General features: G+C 38.2%; 1 protein-coding gene across 10 annotated transcripts in view; it reads left to right on the top strand.

The window, feature by feature from the left end:
• The window catches only part of CPEB3 (cytoplasmic polyadenylation element binding protein 3), a 93,656-nt gene extending 85,889 nt beyond the window's left edge, over positions 1 to 7,767 (top strand). For all 10 annotated transcript variants that reach the window (XM_074590531.1, XM_074590525.1, XM_074590526.1 and 7 more), the window contains 2 exons: positions 2,610 to 2,791; positions 5,673 to 7,767. In XM_074590531.1, coding sequence (XP_074446632.1) covers positions 2,610 to 2,791; positions 5,673 to 5,900 — 410 coding nt within the window. In that variant the 3' untranslated portion in view covers positions 5,901 to 7,767. The remainder of the gene's footprint in view (positions 1 to 2,609; positions 2,792 to 5,672) is intronic.
• The last annotated feature ends 16,346 nt before the right edge of the window (positions 7,768 to 24,113 follow it).

A 24,113-nucleotide genomic window follows, 5' to 3' on the forward strand; every position in this document is an offset into this window, starting at 1 on the left:
TTATCTTGTGAATAGGTTACTAATTAGGATTTTTAGTAGAAACAGTTTTCCCCAAGTTTGCATGACACCCTAGAACTTGGCTGATTTTTCGTAATGTACACCGTCTTAATCCTAACCCTGATTTGCTTGCTGAGATGCAGACAAGCTCCCCTTCCCTTTGACTAGACAAACTTCTCCCAGCCCCTTTCCAAACCAATCCCAACTGCAGCTCTGATTTCTCTCTCCCTTTTTCTCAACCCTAACCCTCATTTTCCCACGGAGCTATAGACAGCCATTGTCCAGAAGAAAAATGTCTCCCAGCCCAGGGTCTCTTGACGGCCCCACTCTGTACTGAGGATCACTTTGCAGACCTGCTCCTAATGTAGCTCTTTTTCTCAATCTTTTTTCTTCACCCTTAACTCTTTTTCTTCACTTTTATTTGCAGAGCCATAGACAAGATTCCTTAGCCTTTGGCCAGAGGAAAGATTTATCCCAGCCCAGATCTCCTGGCAGTGCCCCCACTTTGTTTTGAAGGCCCCTTTTCAGCACTGCTCCTAACTGTAGCTCAACACTTTTTTCTTTCTTCCTAACTCTTATATTTGGTGAGCCAATGACAAGGTCACGAAGCAAGCTGAAACATTTCTCCTAGCTGGGTCTTTGGGCAGCCCTCACTTCATTTAGTAGTCCCTTTCCATCCTCACTCCGAGTCAGCTGCCTGGTTTCTCTTTTTCATCCTCTCAACTCTAATCCTAATTTTCCAGGGCTGTGGTAGGCAAGGCCCCTCAGTCATTGTCTCGAAGAAAGAATTCTAGATGAGGCTTCCTGGTAGGCCTCGCTTTCCTTTGGCAGACGTTTTCCAGGCCACTAGAACTTCAGCTCCTTGCTTTATCTTTCTCCTAATCCTAATTCTTTTGGGAAGCTGTACACAAGGTCCCCCAGCCATGGCTGACAGTAAGATTTCTCCCAGCCCAGGTTTCTTGGCAGCTTTCACTTTCCTCACCATCTTAAAATAAGATATAAGACAATAACTATGTAAATAGTAACAATTAAACATTACCTCATTTCGTATTCTAGCCTTTATAAAACTGTCATTTAGTTTGTCATAGATTACATTTGAAATCTGATGCCTTTAAATAGTTAACTTCTCCAAAGCAGACAAATAGTTTCTGGTTTTTCTTGTTTGCAACTTTAAGGATCTGATACAGAAGTTCTTCCTAAGATGTCTGAACACTGCATGGCTTCCTTGCCCTGGAATCCTATATATTCTTTGTCTATTGGTAAAAGTAACTTATTGGAACTACTATTGTAAATGTTTTTAGGCGTTCCTGATGTTTATTCTGTACTGTTACTTTCTGAGATCATTACCCAAATGATTCCAAATCGTTAGAAAGCAGAAGAATTTACTAGTCACTACATTATGCTGATAGTTCTCCCTTACTGTTTGGAACAAGAGTATTATCTGGTTTGGTAGAATGAGTCAGATGTTTGCTTGCTCGTTGCAAATGGACAAATTGGCATACAGTCTTCCCTTAATGTGAAACACACACTTCACAAACACACATACACACTCAATTTAAAAATTGCCTCTATTCTATATATAATTAACTAGTGAGAATTTTGTTAGAACTACAAGGATTTAAATATTTAGTATATGTTTTTCATTTTACCTTGCGTAGCTAAATTTTAACTTGCTAGTGAAAGTGTTTTCACGCACTAGCATAAAAAAATTATTGACTTGGCAGGGCCCATACAGGTCCCACTCTCTTGCTTTGTGAGGGTCTATCCCTCATCCAGCTGACAAATTTGTTTGCCTGTCAACTTCTACAGAGACCTTGGCTCTGTAACCAAGACCATACATCTCTGGGCAGGTTACCTGCCTCTTTGCCACTTCCTTCAGCCTCTTCTGCACTTCCTTCAGTTCTTTCCCTTAACCTCCCTCCTGTATGTTTCCTCAGCCATGCACTCAGCCTGTCTTATTTTATGAATGATATTTAGAACTTCTTTAGATCTTCTTAGTGTCAGAAAAAGCAACAAACCATTTTAAAAGATCCACAATCAAGTTAATGTTCAACAAAAATACTAAGTTAAGTTGTACCCCAAATGTAGGCTTGCTTTAAGTGTAATAACTCCTGATGTTTCACAAAATGTTGTTTCAAATGTAAACCACTTGCTTAATGTCTTTTCAAACTTAGTACTTAGGGCAAAATGTCAGATTCTAAATAACAGGAATATCTTTGAGTGATCTCATATGCAACCTAGCATTAACAAGCCTGGCTGGAGCTTGGGGTGATCCTGAATACCTAATTCCAAATACCACAGTTTTAATTTACAATATGATAAATTTTAAAACAGTTGACCTGATACCTACTTTAACAACGTGACTCTGCATTTTTTTCACACTTTAGTCACACCAAGTTTCTTTTTACAGATTCTGGGTTTTGCCTTTCTATTTTACTGTAATTCATGTAGAATTGATTCAACCTGTTAAAACCAATGTTTGGGTTTGCTATTTTAGACTTTGGAAGACAAGTACGCTAAGGCAAAAAGCCCTTTTCTTCGAATGCAACAAGTGAAACACAACACTGTTATTTATGTTAAATCTATAATATTTAACAATTGACTTCTTGCAGTTGAATTGGCAATGATTATGGACCGTTTATATGGAGGTGTCTGCTATGCTGGCATTGATACAGACCCAGAGTTGAAGTATCCAAAAGGTGCTGGCAGGGTGGCTTTCTCCAATCAGCAGAGCTATATTGCTGCTATCAGTGCTCGCTTTGTCCAGCTCCAACATAATGACATTGATAAACGGGTAAGTAAAAGAGCATGATGAAAAACATCCTTCTGTTAATATCGTGTTGGAGAACACTGTAACCTCAACCTTCAGATGACATTTTTTAATTATTTAAAAGCATATTTGAGCAGCTAAAGCAGAGTGAAAAAATGTATCTTAAGCATCTTAAATAACTGTTTAGCACTAAAACCAGAAAATAGTTGTTGGTGAGCTCATTTGTTCTTGGTTTTGTTTTGAATTCGGAAGGTCAAATACCATAGAATTTCCCAGCTGCTTTCTCTTCCATTAGATGTTTGCTCATTGTGCATCAACAGCTTTTAGCTAGTGGCTACTTACATAGCTTCTGGCATTTCTGCTATTATTAGGCAACATTTTCTCTTGGCAATGTATGTCTAGACTTAAGGTTCCTAAAACACAGGTTTATCGTAAGTATAATAGGTAATGCTGACCTCAAAAGCCTTGAGAATTATTTAACCAAAACCAAATGCTACTAGATGCTTGATAGGCAAAAGGGGGAAAATGATATGGTTTTCTTCAGTCCATATGTAATCCTGGTTTCTAAAGGGCTTTTCAAGGACCAAGTGAAGTTAAGGTATTTACTGAAATCTGAGTTGAAGACATTAAAAGAAAACATTACTTAATTTCCAAGGTATTTTTTTCCTTTAGACCTTCTGTCTTTGCCTCTTGATTACACGTAGAAGTAACACCTGTGTTTTTGAGGACTCAGCATTTAGAATTCAAAAGAACATACGGCATGCACTGCTGCTATGTATTTTTACAATAGGGATGGCTTGTTTTCTACTTAATCTAATATAAATGGTTAAGAAGTCAGCTTGACAGGTGCTGGGTGTGTCCATTATGTGCAGTATACATATAAAACCACACAGCTGCAAAGTCCAAGCTATTTTTACTTTCTCTTTAAAAATCTGAACTGAACATTTTGTCAGATTAGATGAGGTCATGGAGTTATAAATCCTCAAACTATTTTTCTGTGGTGCTACTATACCTCATGATTTTAACTAAGACAAGGCTGTTCAATATTTCTTGTCAATTGAATTCTGAAAAATTTTACAGAGAGACTAAGAAGATTAATTTTGGAGTCTTAACCACAATGTTGAACCCTTTGAGATTTATGTATCAGCCATGCTTAAAAACTTGGGGTTTTTTTCTAAGCTTTAGGATAGAGCCACAAATGATGCTCACTGGTAGTTTTTTCCATCAATCAGTACTTTTCACAGTTGGCTGCTTGATAATTTAAGTTTACTTCATTATATTTTATCTGTTTTTAAAATAAGTTTATCTGTGAGTTTGAAGAAGTAATGAAATTTCTTAATCAGTCCTTAAATCTTAGCTTTTTAAATCTAATAGACTGAAATCCATTAATTGTACAGCATACATTCTTAAAATTATTTCACTAGTAAACAAAACAAGAAAAGGAGCCAGAGTCTATTTCAGACCTTCACAATTCATGCTTTGGAAATGTGAGGAGGTGTTGATCTAGAGATGTGCTGGACATTGGACCTGCTTTCTTCCCATTTCATTTGAGACAGTACTGTTTTATTTTACATGATGCTTCTAATTTTAGTGATAGGGCATATGGTGTTGTTCCATGCAATACTAGTAGTACAGTGTAATTTTAAAAAAATTAAATAAATTGGTAGTTCTAGCTGTTCTATAGGCAAGAAATACAATTCGCTATATAAGCTTTACTTCAAATAAGTAACATTTGTTGAACTGTGATCAGAATAAGCTGAAGTAAATTCAGCAAAAAGCTCTTTGGTATAATATATTTCTTGGTTTTCAACTTAATATCTCATTCTGTGTTTCTTTAATACTGTATGTATCTAAGTGTAGTTTTCCTTGCAATACACAAATTTTGCCAGACTAGCACTTGTGCAGTTACAGCAAAGTATTTATAATAGAAGTATGTACATTTCAATTTTTTCCTGTCTCTTTTAATGTAGTTGACTGTACTTAAACCACTTTATAAAAAGCATCATAGAGCCATATAGAATTACATATGCATAAACTAATGATTTCCCCAGGATGAATAAACACTGACTTTAAATGTGTAGCTTGATTCTTAGGAACACACACACAGAGGAAAGAACTTGCATGTTGTCAACTTCTTTAATAGCATTATTGCAAGTGCCTAGTCATGCATCAAAATACTGCTGTGTTTGGCACAAGTGCTTTAAAAACAAAAAGAATTCCAGTCCTAAGACGTTTACAACCGAGTGTAAGACAAAAGTCAGGAGCTCTCCAGCCTATCTGTAATTGATGGCAAGACCATAGATGGAACGACTATGAAACCTTACTACGTTTCTAGAGCTACAAATATTTAGATAGTGATTTTTGCCAGCATAATGCAGAGTATTTAATACAAGTACATTTAATCTTGTTTAATTTGAATCTTCTCTTCATTTATTAGTCTGGTAATGTATTTTGCAGTTTACAAAACAAACAAACAAATAAAACTCTCTGGGGGGGAAAAAAACCCTCTGTAACTCACCAGACCTTTGAAGTTTAGAAATCTAAGTTTGTTCTTTATCATTTTTCTTCCTAAATGCTGCTCTATTGTGCCCTGCCCCTGTAACAACTGTTTTCACAGTTGGAGGTTTCTTTGACAGCAGCAAAATCCTTGGAGATGCTGTCTTTACTGTACTTCCTCTTAGTGCTTTCACATACCTAACTCTTCCAAATCACAGCCTTCTTTCTTGAGATTTTCTGACAAGTAAAGTGGTTGGTATGAAAATTTAACTACCAACCACTTTGGGTTAGTCCAGCATCGGTTGAAAACCTTCAGCAGGAGTCAAAAGAATTAAAATATTTTCCTTCTGTTCATACTTAGGAAAACTATGTAATCTTCATACAGTTATTTCTCTTCTTCCTGGTGCAGGTGGAAGTGAAGCCATACGTGCTGGATGATCAGATGTGTGATGAATGCCAGGGCACTCGCTGTGGTGGAAAATTTGCTCCATTCTTCTGTGCCAATGTTACCTGTTTGCAGTATTACTGTGAATACTGCTGGGCAAGCATACACTCTCGTGCTGGGCGAGAGTTCCACAAACCACTGGTAAAGGAGGGAGGTGACCGGCCCCGCCACGTCCCATTCCGCTGGAGCTGAACCCCAGGCCTCACCCAGCGACAAGTACTGGAGTAGATAAAATCGAGTGAAAAAGAGAGCGCTGCCTCAGGGCTTAGTGTTCTGGAAATCTGTGCATTCGTCCTCGACTTTAATGAAGATATGGGTCTTTTTATTACTATTATTATTATTTACAGTCACATTACTGAACTCAGTGTCCAGTATAATACAAACCGGCAGAGTGTAACTGTACTGATTTTGCACTTTGATTCACACAAACATCTGCTTGGTACCTTAATTTCCTACACAAGACTTGTCACTAGTGACGTTATGTAGACTGCCATTCTCATCAGCCTTCACTGGGTTGATGTGTATGTGATGAAGATTTTTTTTTTTATTATAATTATTTTTATTTTTAAACTGGAGCATGCACTTATTTTCAGAAATTTAGACTTGCCCCTAGCAGATGACTTACCAAAGGTAATATTCACAAGTAGGTGGCAGATGTAGCAAAAACTTAAACAGATATTCAGCAATCATTACTTTGGGTCATTTAGAGTAGTAATAACCCTTAAAGAAAATAAGCCTTTAGTTGCTCTCCATTTTGACTTGTAAGGATGATACCTCATAAGCTGGATCAGACTTTTTCCTTTTGTTTTGCTGAGGTTTTTTGTTTGTTTGTTTTTGGGTTTTTTTGTTCTTTGGTTTTTTTTGTTAGGTCTTTTAGTGTTATGTAAATGTATGCTGCAATAGCTTTTGCTGCTATTAAAATGGTATTACTAATACCATAATACTCTATTCAGGCTAGGGTATCAATTAAAAAAATGAATATGTGATTAAAATAGTGATGGCTGCTGAAAGGAGATCAGTATAGCATACAGAAAAGCTTCCAAGGAAGGTCAATATTTTTTGACTGCATGTTTACTTAATCAGGTTGCTGCATGCAATAAATTTTATATATGTCTAATATAAAACCTGCCCACAATGCACAAATTATGAATCTATGTAGGCTACAAAATACTCAGTAACAAAAAAATTTGATTACTGACTGGAGGAAGGCATGCCTCAGTAAATGTAATGCTTCTGAAATTAGGATCAGCCCATTACAGAATGACCTATATTACAACAAATATAAAAACTAGCTGTAGGATATTCTTAAAACAAATTTGTGGATGGTAGATGAAGTACTTTGCGGTGCTCTGTTATATATCGTGCAATTTATTTTATATAGTAAAGTGATTATGTCTAGTACTGTGATCAAACTTAACTGTTAAAGCCTCTGTATCCAACATTAACACATTTTTGACAGTTCATAACAGGTACATAAACAGAAATGAGCTCTTAGTTACAATCTCTCTCCTAATGCTTGCATCATTTACGTAGCTGCAGACCTTGTCCGGAAAACCAAAGAGCTCATGCTAGCATACATACACTACCGATTAGATAGTCTGTCAAACTAATGAACTAGGCACATTTAAGAAAGTTAGGAAAAAAAGCGGTGCTAAAGAAATGTCTGCATATAAAAGTAACATGAGACGTCTGCTCTGTGGATGTGGCGTTATCTCTCTAATCCCTGGATGTATCCTGTGAAGCTTGAATACAATTAAGACCTGCTAACACAGTGGACATTTTTTTAGCATGAACTATGGGGCTGCAGATAGCATATAACTATAAACACACTTGGTATACTAATGATTGTGAGAATGTGTACACTATTTTTTAGTTTTTTTCCTCCTTTGTTTTTGCAGTTCTGGGGACAATCTGACTGGATATGACACCGCATAGTAGATTTAAATGTTCTGGGTTTTGTTTGTTGTGATGTCCTTGTTTGTGTCTAATTTAGTAAATTGTTTTTCCCAATGTTTAGTTGCGAGTATTGGCTCTGAAAGGATTTTTTTTCTGTTTTTGGAAAAAAAAAAAGAAAAAATAGTTTTTTACTGGTTTAAAATGCTTATTATAATTATCCCTTTTGAAGTTAATTCTGGGCGTTTTTGTGATATTGCTTTTCCTGGCCCAGGTGTCTTTTCTGTTTTTTTTCATCTGTACAAGACATTTTGTTATGCACTACTTTTTGTATCTAGACAGTTTTCAACAGTCGGCTGATGATTTTTTTTAAAGAAAAAGGCATGCTTTCTGACTGACATGATCTTTTGCAATACCTCAATTTTGAAATATAGGAAAGAAAATGATATTTTCTAAGTAAGTTTATTCAGAAAAATATATATTAATTTAATTCTGCAAGAAAAATGATTTAACAGATGGGTAACTTTATTTTTTTCATGCTTATTTGAGTTTTTTTGAAAATGAAGAAGTTAGAGCTTTATAACTGTAATATTAAAGATCATAGCTAACCTACAGAAATCTACCTAATTATGTGAAAGAAGTAAACCTTTTTGAAGAAATACCCCTCTTTCATGTAGAAAAATACCCCCAGAGAGAAAGAGAGAGAGAGAGAGAGAAGCTGGAAAACGTACAATATAGCATAATGTTGGATTAAATCTAAAACTAAATCATCATGAAGAACAGGTGTAAACACAAACTCCATTTGGTGCTGAAAGTTGTGAATAGAAGGAGAAAAAATATTTTCCCTTAATTTGTATATTTATAATCAAGTGTGATTATGCACGACTGACCAGAATTGTGAGAGTTCTTCTGTTTGTATTTTTTTAAAGAGAACTTTTTTTAGTTTATTAAATTATGACATGCTCCCTTTTGTTTTGTAAATGAATGTGCCCCTGAGTTGTTAATATGTTATATTAAAAGAGGGTCCTTCAAAAAAAGTTATTTTTTAAAATATGGAGTTCTGAACTGCAACTTGACTAAGAAGCCCCTGGGTACAACAGGTCCTATTGTGGCCTTTTCTGATGTGAGACTTGAACTAGTCGATTTTTTTGAAGGCTAACCTAACCTCGACTATTTGTTGTTATGTGCAATACTGTTTGTACTGTTTGTATAAAAAAAAAGAAAAATGAAAAGAAAAAAGGCATAAATCTTTATTGCAGATTTATTTTCATTGCAGACTTTAGACATTGTGATTCACTAAAATCATTTTTCTACTGTCAAATATGTACCTTTTCTTCATGCTGGTATTTTTTCAATAGTAATGTAGCCTTTGTACTGAGACAAATTTTCATTGTTATTTTTAGAAAGATTTTTTGCTAAGAAAAAAATTAAACATATTTACATATTTTTCATTTTTATTTCGTATTTTCTTTAAGGAGTGCTTTCTCAACCATTAATATAGTTGTTTCTGGGAGAGACTTTCATATCTGGTCAATGTCATTAATATTATTTTGTATTTTTACTTGGAATAAATTAATTTTATGATGCTAATTCTTTAAAAGTTTATTTTTTTCATTTTCAGTTATTTTTGAAGCTAAAATCTTTGTAATATTGTTACTAAAGTGTCTAGTTTTTTGAAATGCAAAGCTTTATGTATTAACTTGCTGATGTGGTTTACAATAGTGTGGCAATGATGAAAATGGTTGGTTATGTAAAGTGATTGGAAAATTGTAACAAAGAATTGGGCAATAAAATGACAGAATGAAGCAGAAAAAATGTGATATTTTGAAAAGCCTTTTCCTTTATCAAAATGATTTAGGGAGATAATAGGGATGTCACAGTACCAGTTCGCTGTCTAGATTTATACACCACCAGTGTTGACGAAATACTATTGCCGTTATAAGGAACTAAATCTATTGAAACGATGGGTTTTTGACCCTACCCATTCAGCATAATGCTCCATTACTTTTCTCATCATGAACTCGAGAAACTCTTTTCAGTACTCTTAGATTGAACTCCTAAAATATATATTCTTCATTGTATTTTGCCACCGTGTTATTTATTTAATTAAAGTGACCCTTTCCTGCACAACTTCCTTCCTGCATATGTTTATCAGTGGCAGCATGGAGCAGACTGTAGGTACCCACATCATTTTCTAACGAAGTTACCACACAGTGTTGGTAGCTGCCTAGTTAATGCAAAATAATGTATGTCCATTTCCTGGTAGCAATGCGGTAACCCATATTGCCACCATGTCTGAACATCTGTTCAGCTTCTTTGTCTTTCTCGGTTCTTCTCTGCCTCTCTTGTGTCTTTGTCCTTTTTTTTCTTTTGTATTGGCAATGCCAAGTGCCAGTATCAAAACACCTTTCACGTCACCTCCACCTACATCACCTTTGTTTCCCTATGCAGCCAGAAGAAACCCCTTCCTGAAGCCAGTGACTCTCTGTTCTGGCACCTGAAACAATCCAGACTAAAACTGGTGTTGCGTAAACAGGGCATACAATGACCTCCTCTAGACAAAACAATTACTTCAACAAGTTATTGATGACCTTTTAGACTAACTTATGCCAGAGTGGTAGAGTAGCTCATCTGTAACTTGGGGAAAGAAATGTGTCCGGAGTTGGTTTATTGTGTATCCTCTGTGTGTTCAGTTCTGTAAGTAATGTATAGACTAGATCAAATAGTGAAGTAAAATTTAGACTCCAATTAGGTACTACTGGTTGGAATGTACGCAAATTGCAAACAAAGGAGATTAAGGAATGACGAGGGAATAAAAAAATTCCTGCTAAGTGGTACAAAGTTTATGCTTATATTTCTGCCTACATGCTTGTATTTTATAGCCTGCTAGCAAGGCATGGGCTAAAACAAATTGTATTGCAAATATGCAGTTAGCAAATAACTTTGCTGATTTCACTATCTGTTAGAGTAGAAAAAAAAGAAAAAAAAGAAAAAAAAAAAGGCGCTTAACTGGGAAAAGCTCCCATGTTACTATTTCAGTATTGTGACATCTCTACTTGCAAGGTATGAGTGAAAGATTAGTCACAGATTTGTAGAAATGTCTCTTTTGTTTAATCTGGCTTGTATGTAGTTGCTTTTATGCTAGTTTGTATGATGTCAGCTAAACCCTTTTTCTTTTCCTTCCTTCCTTTCTTTTTTTTAAACCAGACAAACGTCTTAATCTCTGCTGCTATAGTGTTCTATCATACCACAGAGTATTTTATATTCATGTTAGTGACTACTCTATACCCCAAATGGGTAGCTGGTCAGAAATCACATTGGTCACATAATTCTGACACACTCAAATTTACATGAGATAAAGTTTAGCAGTAAGTAGAAAACCAGGGTGCTAATAAGAGATCATTTTGGCTCTTTTTTTTTTCCTGGACATAGTTCTGTTGGGGTATAAAGTATTAGATATTTGTAATTTTACTGTCAAAATAATGGACATAACTTTTAGAGCATTCACAGCTAAGATCTCTGTACTTGTTTTTCAACTAATTTTAAATGTACTGTATCTTTTATTACATGTTCTCTTAGATTGTTTTTGCTAGTAATTCTAACAAGGCTTCTTCCTTTTTGGCTTGGACTAATGCTTGTATGGAACTGCAGTACTGTGACTAAACATGGAGCTCAATGCTGCTATTGCTTACAACTGCTTAAACTTTGTAGTTTGGACTTTATTTTTTTCTGTAATAACTTATTAAATATAGTTGTATGAAGTACTGATATTTGTCATCCTTTGCACATGCTAAGGAAATCCTGCGATATGCATTATGGGAACATAAACTAGCTACAAACCCTCCAAATCTTATGTTGGAAAACTGTTTGCACTAGATCAGGTTAAGCAAATACACACCTTACTCGCATGCACACAAACTATCTTTTCTAGTTATTCTATAATACAAGTATATTGTCCGCTTATGTTTTCTCTCTAAAATGGAAAAGCCACCCTTGATAAGGCATTTATTATGCTAAGCCAAAGGTAAATACAAAAGTATATACTATGGAAATATTTATGAGAATGTAGTTTTCCCCACCAAATGCAGTATCAAATGTCTTGGAAAAAAAGGAACTGTTGAATTACTTTCTCTGAACTTAACAAAAATTGCTGGCTAACTTATATTGCACTTCTTTTATTAGCAGCTTAACAATGGTTGCAGGTGAGAGATTAGCCTGATCGGTTAAAAAAGAAAAAAGCACTAGAATACTAGTTTCTAATGGTTTCTATTTTAAGAATAGGAGACAATTAAAGCTCAGCGATATAGCTTTTTGGAACTCTACAGAATACTTCCTTGAAAAAATTAATTCTGCTATGTCAGGGCAAGTGAAGACCACAAGAATAGGCAGTTCCTGTTTAAGGAGAACACATACATTGAAGTCAGCCCATAATTTCTAGCAGGGCTGTTGAGCTGCATTTATTTAGACACTGAAAGAAAGCAGTGACATAGAACATGCACTAAGACTACGCTAGAAATGCCTTTGGAAACTATACAAAAAGCTGATGAGGTTATGCGTGACAACTAAGTATTGTGCATGCTCCTTTAGTGTGCACAGCCCTGTGGCTTGTGTTATGCTATTTTACCCTAACATTACCATGTGCAATAGCTCATACAGATGAAAGAAGGAAGCCTGGATCCCAGAAAACAAACAGAATGCTCAGGCATCGGCTTGTTTTCAAACTGGTGGTGAATAACCGTAACTCTCAGGAGAATGGTCTACTGACTGTTTTGCCAGGAGAAGTGGTTTTACAAGACAGTGATTTGTAATAGGAATTCTAGTAGTAAATAAATGTATGAGAACTTGTAGGCTTCTAGTTACTTCAGAATTAAATTTGAGAAGGGGGTTCTTACAAACACCTTGCAATTAATGAGTGTTAAACTGCTTAATGTAGCCTCTCTCAGTACCATGTTCCGAGTCCATCTGGACAAAATCAGTCTGGGTTTACCCCCATCCGCTACTGCAGAGAACAGTTGTGGGAGAAAGCACAGCCACTTGGGAACTTCGAATCCCGAATCCTTCCATTACTTCATTACTGATAAAGTAAGCCATGCCACTTTTAATGTTCTGGTACTGACAATTTTCCTTCTCCACATGATAGCAGCATTTAACTCAGCCATTGCTTGCATTAAAAAAGGGTTGCACTAATTTAATTTAAACCAATGCTCTTAAAGAAGTACAAAAGGCTGCATGGCCTCTTTTGCTTCTGGTTTGTACATGTTATTTTTGCTAGGCTTAAACTGAACTAAAATAGCTACCTCTATGTCTAATGAAGCTTCTGTATTAAACCTATTCAGGCACACATCTAAGCTAAACATTTTTGTACTCAAGGCACCAAAGCAACACGTCACCCCACAGAGACCTGCAGCAAAGCCAAAGCTTAGCTCTTAAAAGCCATAATCTGCTTTCCGCATGTTTATCAAAAACTAAACAGCATGAGCACACAGGGAGAACTGCTGCACTCTCTCTCCTAGGGATCAACCAGAGAATGGGTTTTAAAACAAGCAACATATTTAACCTATTTTCATAAAAAATATTACTACCACACAATTCTATTATGCAAACAGGACAAAGCTGCACACACAAGATGCACACACAAACTATGCCTGTTCAAATGAATTCTCCCTCTCGCCAGTGGCAAGCAAGGTTTTCCAAAGCTTATCTTTGGATGACAAACTACCCAGAGCAATTTGAGAAGGAACTACGATAGAAGTCCAGAAATCTCCCCCTTTTCCTGTTTTGGAAGGAGAAATAAAGTATCAGCAAGTATAAAGTCATATGGCAGGCCCTTGGCAATAGTTAGGACAGAACTCGTGCTGCCTCACTCATAGCACAGTACCTTCCCAGCGTGGCCTTGCCAACCATTACTTGACCAGCATGGTAGAAACTTTGCGCTAAATCAGAAAAAAATAGGTATCAATCTGCTACTTTTAGGTGCCTGAGTGATATTTATTTGCTACCAACTTCCTAAAATCCCCTTTGAGCTGCTGCCTAGCATTGCTTGGGCCTATGTTTTTGTGAACAGAAATATGTAAAACTGCTTGTGTCTTAAAACTTCTGAATTGTTCAGTAACCCAAGATCTACTTAGATTCTCAGGGTATTTCCCTGTGGTTTTTTTCACCTGCAGGCCTAAACACAGAAAGCACTTGCAAACAGATTTATCAGACCAAGTTTCACATAAAGGAGAACAGAGGTATGTTTCTCTATCCAATAGCTTAAGCAGGTGAAACACTTGGGATTTTGTTTTATTTTTATTTTTATTATTTTCTTTTTCCAAATTTCATGCACTGTGGAGCAAGGACTAAGCCTTTTGGCTCATGGTTGTAGCAACTACTCTATTTTGTGACATGTACTTTGGTCTCTACCAAGTGAAGAAAAATGTTCTCTGGAACAGCATAAGCATCACCACTAAGGTAAATAATGAAAATGGTTGTTCATAGAATTACATGTAACAAGACAGTGCCCTCTGATACACCTTCTTGACTTCCTTGCCAGCTCCAACATGTACTACAGACCCACTGAAATAAAAGTTTGAAAGAAAATAGAGCCAGTACAATTCATATGCAAAATAATTCTGCAAAATACTGCCAGAAATCATGGCAAAGATACAACTCATGATCTCATCTCATCTTTCCTCCAAGATCTTTGCCTTTCAAAGTTACAAAAAGGCATCTAATCTCATTGTCAGACTACAGAGCACGGTCTCAGTCAAATAAAGAACACAAGAAATTCTAAGAGACGGGCAAAATCTTGTTCATAATGTTACTAATTCCTCCGACTGTGCCTTTTGCATTTTGTTGTAGTCAGAGCGCACATCACAGAAACACAGGATACACACGGGTGCCAGAAATGTCCTGCTATGCATTCTGCCTCTACTCATCTTACTTGTGGCTAGACTTGCATGCTATCACTTGGGTTTTCCTTCAATTTCATAAATTGTCACCAGTTTATGAATGGGTAAAAAGTAATGGTAACATTTCTTTCCTCCACTTCCACAAGGTTTAACCTGACACAGAGCACCAAAGTAATATTGGAATGTTAGTAAGATGATGTTGCACAATGTGGAGGATTCTACCTACAGCGATCATTTGTAAGGGGTAAAATTCAGAGTATTTATAGCTTACTGTAGAAGGCAACTAGATTCTCACTTAAAAGACAGTGCTAACACGACACATATTCTAGGCTGTGGGTTGTTGTTTGTTGGGTTTTTTTTCCCTGATTACTACCTGTTGTATAACTTGTTACAGCTCAGAACTGGACAGTTTTACTACTGAACATGTGCATTTTCATCCCTTCCTCTGCTGCTTGCAATGACAAAAGGAAAATGTCAACCCTGAATGAACATAAACAAAAGCATTTCCCCTCTTAAGAACTTGCTACATATGTTACAAAATGTAAATACCTTTAGACAACACACAACCAACATGTTACCTCTATATAACAAGCTGCTTCTATTTACGTGAAATCACTTGCTAATCAATACAGTATGCAATATCAAAGGCCAAAAGAATGCATAAAAGGGATAGAATATTGTTCCCACTAATCTGAAGACAGGATTCTGTCTTACCGACTTCAGTGGGATAACACTTCACCGGAAAATATTTAAACTTTCACCCAGTTCTCCTAGCTCCAGCTTTAGAAAAAACATTAATGTTACTCTGGTTACTTTCTTATGTTACACTCTATCTAAACATGTTCTAGCTTACAAAATGCCTAATCATTGTTTTCTACCCACTGATGAACTTACTTAGTTGAACCTAATGACCTGCAAGGGAACACTAGTGAAGGTGAGGTGAGGAGGAATGGGGAAAGGTTATGCAGTCCGTTTTATCTCCATTTGAATTAATGTTTTATCTGGAAAAAATTCAGTCACTCTGGCAGAAATAAGTAGGAGTATTTGATACCCATTATAATATAAACTCAGAAACAGGGCAGAAACTAGAACCAAGAGCTCCTCCCTCCCAAGTGGATGCCCAAGCCTTTCAATTACTAAGTCACTCCTTTGCTCTCATCCTCTTAGCCCAGAGAGCCTTGATTTGTTTCATGTAAAGTGGAACAACAGAAAGCAAAAGCCTTCCTCCAGCTTCAGGCAGCATAATGCAAGCTAACTCTGCTGTCATGAGCATGAAATGCTCTGTGTGCTAATCCACCCTGAAAAGTAACTAAATTAGCCAATGCTAAAGCACCTTGGGCATCTCTTCACCACATTCAAGGACATGGATAATACTCTGGCCACCACGAATTAAACAATTAGACATAGTGATGCTCAAATTCACACCACCTACATAACTTTGTGGACCCGGCTTTGTGACCTTTTTTCCTCTTCTCAGGTGAGATTTTTTAATCTGCTGAAACGTTTACATTAGGTGTTTATGTTGCTCTATTCAAAGCTGCTCAATATTGATGCTTGACCACAGCAGAAATAATATACTACAACAAGCACTGAAAAAAAGACCTGCGCAATGGGGAAAATGACAGTAAAGCCTCAAAGTGCTGAAGAACCTACATCCTATGAGGTAAAATATGAAATGCATGATCACGAAAACCACACAAACACACAATCCTAAAATGGACAACAAAGCAAATCCAGAGCTAGAATGTTCTAGCACTTGTCTGTCAAGAGAGTTTAGAGGCAGAGAACTACCATTACTTTACGGCCATGTAATGAAAGCACTACCCCCACAGCACACAGGATATAAACATGACAAACTGTAACAGTCTCTCCCTCTGATTAAAACAAAGTAAAAGTCTACAGTTGTGATTCTGGGACGCATTTTCTCAATGACCAGCCAGCAATTTGGTAATGTTCTGTTCTGGAAAAATCCCTAAGGTATCAGGAAATTTCAGTGCTAAAATTCTTTCAGTAATACTACTTCAATCACTGCCCTGAAAAAAGTTTAATATAGACTATATAGCCAGAAGGCCAAAAAAAACCACCCTAGTCATGAGGAAATACGACTTACTGAGTCTGCAAATCTTTATACCATAATGTAACTCAGTAACTCTTGTACCTAACTCACTGCTGTGTAATGGCTGTTGATAGCTAATCCTCAGTGAAACCAGGTGTCATATGAGACAATGAAAAAGGAAAACAAATGCTAAGATATGTGGAATCCTCTGCATTTGTCAGACTATTCACACAGAATACATAAAAACCCCAAACAAATTCACATCCATCCTACAAGTCTGAGCTCCGCTGTACAGAATGTACAGAGCATACAGTAAGTATAAAAAGTAAGAGGAAAACCAGCAAAATGTCGGGAGTTTGAATCTCTCCTGCAGTTTAGCCTTTTGTTGACACTATCTATCTGAGACATAAAAAAGGACTGTTCATAGAAAACATGGTTCAGTATGCCTTTGACAGAGCAACTGCAGCCCTGAACCAGAGAAGCCTGCTACTGCTCTCAAGTAGGACAACGATTTCTGTTTGGAAAAGGATTTTAAGGAATCCCACGTCTGTCTTGTTCTTGATTTCTTGTTTCTAAATGACATATGAGGCCAGATGAGTGACAATGGCCTTTCCACTGAGGAGTGATGCCAGAAATAGGACAACACGACATGAGATTCTCCTTTTGCTCTTTTAAATACTATTCAAACTCATGCTCTCCTAACCTAATTTGAGTAGAATTTAGAACTATATTTATAGCAGCTTTTCCACTCTGGAAACTGCCTTCACTTGCAGAATGATGTTCTCCTGTAATTAAGTCGTATATTATAAGCTGCAGTATTGCCTCTGAGCAAAACAGTTTGGGCTAAGCCTGCCTGCTTTTGATCCCAATTTCCTAATTCTTATGGATCAACCTCTTCACTTGTGTTCCTGTCAAGTGTGAAGAGTTCATGGGATTGGTTGTGTCAGTTCTTTTCACAGGGGAATTAAGCGGCATTCAAAATGCTGTAGGAGCTAACGCAGAGTCAGCAAGCAGCAGTGCCTTTCTATCAGAGTCCTCTTAAATCATGCTCTGAAGGAGGGATGTAACAGAAATAGCATTAGCCAGAAATGAATACTTCATATCAAATAGTCAAACTGCATCTTTGCCCAATTCCCGAGCCAATTCCAAACATACAGTTAGATGAGAAATTGGGGGAGGGGATGGGGGGATGTTGTCCTCTGTTTTGTGATCCTTGCAGAAACAGGGCTGTGAGAACAATCTGTTGGCCCCAGGAAAGGGAGTCACCATGCTGTAGAGTCACTCAGCTGCAACATGCAAGTTCTGAAAACTTTGCCCTCTCAGCCTCCTAAAGCTCAGGCTGTACAGCTGAGCCAGGGCCCATGTGACTGTGAGTCTGCCCAGCTCCTGCTAAAATGAGTTCTCCCTGGCTATCTCCAGCACACATACTGTTCCCACAGACCAAGCCTGTCATCACCAGCTGTACCACCTGCTTGGACTCCTGGGGCCCTTCTGCAACTCCTCCTATTACCAAGCCACTTACTTGTTATAGCCTCATCCTGGCAGTGGGACAAGGCAATCAGTGAAGATGCTACTTCTCTCTGGATCTGAAGAACATGATATCCCTTCTGAGGCATCAGAAGGTGATTGACATCATCTCTTTGTCAGTTGCACCTCTCCCCATGAACACAGTCCCAGCCATGCTCCAGACCCTTACACACACCTCTCTCTCAGATCGTCCTCACTCTTAAGTGTGAACAGAAGCCTTACTGCAGGACTGCACTGCTGAGGAAAGGAGAGAGTAATATCAGGCTGTACTGTCTGATGCAACCCACAGGGCTACATGCTCCCTATATATATTATTCCATAGATGCCATGAAAACCTGTCATAAACCACACCCCACTTCTTGCTGCTTTGTTGGCATTATGTGGGCTGCACCTGGGAACAGCTGTGGATTTTCTGACAGAGAAGACACTAGCTACAGCTGACAGAACTTCCCAGCTACTTGTGGCTTTTCACACTGACTGGAGGAAGAGCTGAAGATGTGGAAGTCAGATAGGATGCAGTGGGCAGGGCGGTGCCCAAGGCTACAAGGTGCTCATCTAGCCAGACCATCTCTGACATGAAGTTGCCTTCTGTAGTTACAGACAACTGAAAGGCCCAGGCAGTACTGCAGCAGCTTATAAGCTGCCTGTACTGATCAGCCAATGACTCTTGTAATCCACATCCCATCTCAGAGAATTGCCAGTCTCAAACACTTAAGCAGAAGGCAAAAGAAATCTTATTTTGGCAACTGTGGAACAACTTGCCCCATAGGATAATTATGCTGGAATATGTCAGAAGTCCCAGGAGATGAGAAAGGGTTTGATGCATGTGTACAGCAGTGGCACGTATGGTCCATGGTTTGGAAAACGTAGCACTGAACAAGACTTGTAATAAAGGGCTCATGTCGCAAAACCTCAATGGTATAGGCAATGCCAGTATTGAAAACAGGAAAGAGTTAAACAGAAATAGCAAGTAAGTTTACCTGTTACGCTTAGCTGGTAAACAGCAAAAGTGCAGTCTCCACCAGGAAAAGCAAGTCTATTGTTGCTTTTGCCATTGTATTTTGACCTGGGCCAGGCTGGACAGCCTGCTCTTCAAGGGAAGGATGTGGTTAAAAAGGAAGGGAAAGGCGTGCACTGTAAGGCAGTACTCTCTCCCTATTAAAGGTTGATTCTTCCATAGCCAAGGTTGAAGTGGCAGATGGTCTGGAGACATTTCCTAGTACAAGTGAGTAAAAAAAAAAGATCTGACAAATCACTACCTAGAAGAAAGGAAAAATTCCCTCATGCGTCTATGTTACAGTGCAATAACATTAATTAAAGGATCCATTTTTTTAAAAAAAATCAGGACAAGGAAGAGCACCATAGATTTAAATACATTTCCCTTACCTACAAATGTCCCAAACAGTCCTTCCTCTCCGCAAAGAGTTAAGCTGATATATCTTCTCCTTTACAGCCCTAAACAATATTTTTCTCATTTATAGCATGGAGCTGATGTAGCTTCATGTTCTAGTTCAACTAGTTCAAAGGAGCACACACATTTCTTTACCAATCACTGTGCAAAAGCAATTCCATTTCTAAAATGTCTCTTGGTTCATATTCTGTACTGCCCTATTTAGGCTCTGTAAACTTCTGAACTTTATGGAATAAGCACCCAACTTTAGAAAAGCTTGTGTAAATTTTTTGCCAATTAGCTAGGTTGCTGAATATCAGCTTTAGCAGTACATAGTGCTTAGCCTCTCAAAGTTAACCATAGGGCTTTTATTCCCACCAAGTTATCTGTCCAATGCATACATGATAGATCCTCACAGGATGGTAGCTAAAGCAGATTTGCTGTCTGTGCTGACAGAGCAAAGCAGGCTACCACTTTTCAACTCCAAGAGAGTAAAGCAGAAATGCTGTTAAATTTGGAGGAAGACTCCTGGGAGCCAAGATCTGAACAACTATAGGAGCCAGAAATACCCCAGTCAGCAATGCACTTAAACACAAGCCTGACCGACTGGAATTACTTATGTGCTTAAAATTACATATACACTGAAGTAATTGCCAAATTGGGGCCAGTGGCTATATCTGACATGCCGAGCCAAAATATTCCCTACCCCAGAATGTACCAATGTTTGTGCTGTTGAACCTGCACAAAGACCTGTACCATTAATACGTAACTGAAGCCCTTGACTGAAAGGCTATTGTTGTGGTTTAACCCCAGCCAGCATCTGGGACTACGCAGCTGCTCAGGCAGTTCTCCCCCTTCCCCCAAGAAGGGCAGGGAGAACCGGGAGAAAAGGAGGGGAAAGTGAAAGGAAAAAAAAACCTTATGGGTTGAGATAAAGATAGTAGAACAGAACAATAACAGAAAAGGAAAAATAACAATAACAATAATAATAATAATGACATAAGTCACTCTCACCATCCGGTGAATTGGTACCTTCCCGAGCAGCGACCGTGGGCTCCCCCCGCTGGCCAACCCCCATTCGTATACTGAGCATGAATTCTATGGTACGGAATATTCCATTGGCCATTCCATTGTTCTATCTATTCTCAGCTTCTATGGGAAGCTGAAAAGAGTCCTTGAAAAGTAAAAACATTGCTTAGCAACAACTAAACCAATACACATTATTGACACTCCTTTAACAGCAATCACTGGAAAGGAAATTAACTCTTTCCCAGCTGAAACCAGGACAGCTATGAAAGACCTAGCGCTAAGTATTAAACTAGACATTTGTTGACCTGAACACAGAATCATATAATTGCCTAGGTTGGAAGGGACCGTTCAGATCATCTAGTCCAACCATCAACCTGACAAAAACAAGCACTATGTCTACCCACCTTTTAAATACCTCCAGGGATGGTGCCTCAACCACTTCGCTGGGCAGCCTGTTCCAATGCTTAATAACCCTTTCCGTTTAAAATTTTTTCCCTAATATCCAGTCTAAACCTCCCCTGATGCAACTTGAGGCCATTTCCTCTTGTCCTATCGCTTGTACTTGGGAGAAGAGACTGACCCCCACCTCTCTACAACCTCCTTTCTGGTAGTTGTAGAGAGCATTAAGGTCTCCTCTCAGCCTCATTTTCTCTAGGCTAAACAATCCCAGCTCGCTCAGCCGCTCCTCATAAGACTTATTCTACAGACCCCTCACCAGCTTCATTGCCCTTCTCTGGACCTACTCCAGCACCTCAATGTCTTTTTTGTGGTGAGGGGCCCAAACTGGACACAGTACTCAAGGTGGGGCCTCTCCAGTGCCGAGTACAGGGGGACGATCACTTCCCTAGTCCTACTCACCACACTGAACATAGATCATACAGGTGTACTTGCAGCACATCAAAGCCAAATGTAACCTGTAAAAAACCAGGAGCTGGCCAGCAATCCTCTCAGATTTTCTGGACAACTGTGTCCATACTTTCAAAACATACTCTGATGACACCCAGGACAAGCAGATTCCAAATCTAACTCCTTAAAGAGGACATCAACCCCAGACTGAAGGGAATTCCTCTGGTTTGTTATCTGTTGAGCCTTTCATCTGCATTTTCTCTTAGCTGATGTAGTGACACCCCATCAGAAAGGTTTCTAAGAATATCATATGCATAACTTAGAGTGCCTGCCACACAATTCAGGGCTGAGCAACATGGCACAGGGAATTAGCCCTTCATGCTCATTTGTGGCCCTTAGAAAAGAGAGACATTAATTCAGCAGTTAATTTCAGAGAAAAATCTAATATCTATCCCTTTTAAAATCAGGTGGGCAGGTGAAAATTCAGGGTTGGCAGATCAAGGAGACAGTGCAGGCAGAGAGACTGCACATAGAGTCAGGATGTTCTCTGGCATGATCCTTTGTATGAACAGGGAACATGAATTCCTCCTTCTGTCAGTAGAGGAGAAGTAAGTGAAACACAGAGATAGTGTCTGAGGTCACAGCTGCAAATGCTTTTGAAGGTGAAATTGTTGGTGTGGAAAACCTTTAGTACTGCCTTAATCATATTTCACTGTAGGGCCAAACTGAAAAAATAAAAGATGTTGTAATTAAAAATTAAAGTCCAAAACTGTTCCTGAAAACTCCTACTCAGCTGCTGCATAACCTTGAAGCAGTCTGAACTCTCTGGCTGACTACAGTTGCCTAAAGCTGCCTCTGCACAGACTCAGAATTGCCCATCCTGGCAAAGCGCAGTAGGTCAGTATATAATACCTGCCTGAACGGTAGCAAAATCCAAAGAGCAAATGCTCTTGTAGGCCTCCATTGTACACTTGCGTTTTGCACCACCAAGCCAGAAGCTGTACCCTCCACCTTTTCTCACAATTCATCAGAAGAGTTTCAGTTATACTGAGATGTTTAGGAAGAAAGAAAAAAAAAAATTAGATGACTGAAAGGACACACAGGTGTGAATTCCAAGTGACATTCCCATATGTTAAAGAAGGGCAAGATCTCAGATGTGCTGCCGTCCACACCACTTTCTGTTGGCTATCTCTAGTGAAGTTGAACTGCCAAGTATGAAAGCATCTAACTGCCCTTGACACTGTGCAGGTTCAGGATTCTCCAACTGTCTAACGCATATCTAACAGTCCATACAGATTCCTGAGATATTACCTCCACCTATATACACTGTAGGCAACTGAACAATGAGCCTGCCTTGAGAATGGGGAGCTCTAATGACCTGGTACTATTTCTCAAATAATTTGAATGACTAGGAATGCATGTTAGCAAACTAGAAGGTGAAGTAGAACAGTAGAACAGTCCACCATGATGACACCAATAGACTATCTAAACCTGAGCCACTCCCATGACAGAAATATTTTCTCTGATTGCAGAGGCAGCCACAAATCTCCTGACTGAAATACCTACCTGACAATACCTACGTTAAAAGCTCCTTGTACACCAGAACTGGGGTGAAGCAAACCATATATACTCTATCTGTACTTCAACGTGCCTTTCTATGATTACATTAGTCACTCTGTTAATTAAAATAATTTTGGTGGGACTTCCTTTAGCTTTTAAAACAAAGAAATTAAAGGCCAGAGTAATTTCAACAGTGAATATCTTTGCAGGTGCTCCTCATCACAGCCTGGCACCAAATCAGTGAGAATTAATTTCTGACTGCACTTATTTTCCACACTCGTGAGATCAGGGCTGACTTACATCAGTGCATGTTCACTTGTTGTGTTTTCTGCTGCTGATCATGTTTAAGAGGTTTCCACTCCCTGGATACTTAACCCTACATCTCTGCCAGAGTTCCACCCATCTCGGCTCTTCATCTAATTACTACAGAATGCTGTCTGACTCCATAAAAAAAGTCTAGTTAAAAGAAAAAAAAGATTAAAAGATTAAAAAACTAGATCAACTGGCAGAACTGAGATGACAGGAACTTCCGGAGAGAAAAAAAGTTATAAAATGCACTCAGACCAGGCACCTCTTAAACAACTTAATTTGCTCCAACCACTACTCGAGACCAACTACTCTTCAGAGGAACAACAGCCTTTTTGTGGCAGGGTTTGTACACTGCCTTGCTCTTTACACTAACTGGGACTCTCATGTGCTATTGTGATAAAAATAATAAAAAACAAAATAAAGGAAGGAATGGAAAAATTATACCATTCTCCAAAGTAAAGCCTGTTTTTATTTGTTTGTTTGTTTTACAGCCTAAATATTACCACATTGTCAAGTTCCTCTTCCTCAAGGCACTTGATGGTTAAACTGTGTAAGTAATCATGAGCATCTGTTTAGGGCAGGGAGTTCTTTAATTTTTACTAAACCTGTCCTGCGCTTTGGGTGCTATTGAGGCATACAAGTATCAATAAAGCTAATTTGATTTTCAGCCATATGCAATCTAACCACTTGCAAACCACCTCCTTCAGAGTCTGCCACAACTGTGCAAGTATTTTGAACATTTATAATATTTGCAAAAACTCTCAGTCTCCTCCTTTCCAAGACAATATTCATCAGCAGATAAGTAAAAGCAGTAGTAAAAGTTCCTCCTTCTAAGGCCAGGCTATGACTTCCCATTCAAAGCCAGTGTTGCTAACTGTCTTTGAAGGTATTTATGTTTCATC

Source organism: Larus michahellis, chromosome 6 (genome assembly GCF_964199755.1).
Source record: "Larus michahellis chromosome 6, bLarMic1.1, whole genome shotgun sequence".
Lineage (NCBI taxonomy): Eukaryota > Metazoa > Chordata > Aves > Charadriiformes > Laridae > Larus > Larus michahellis.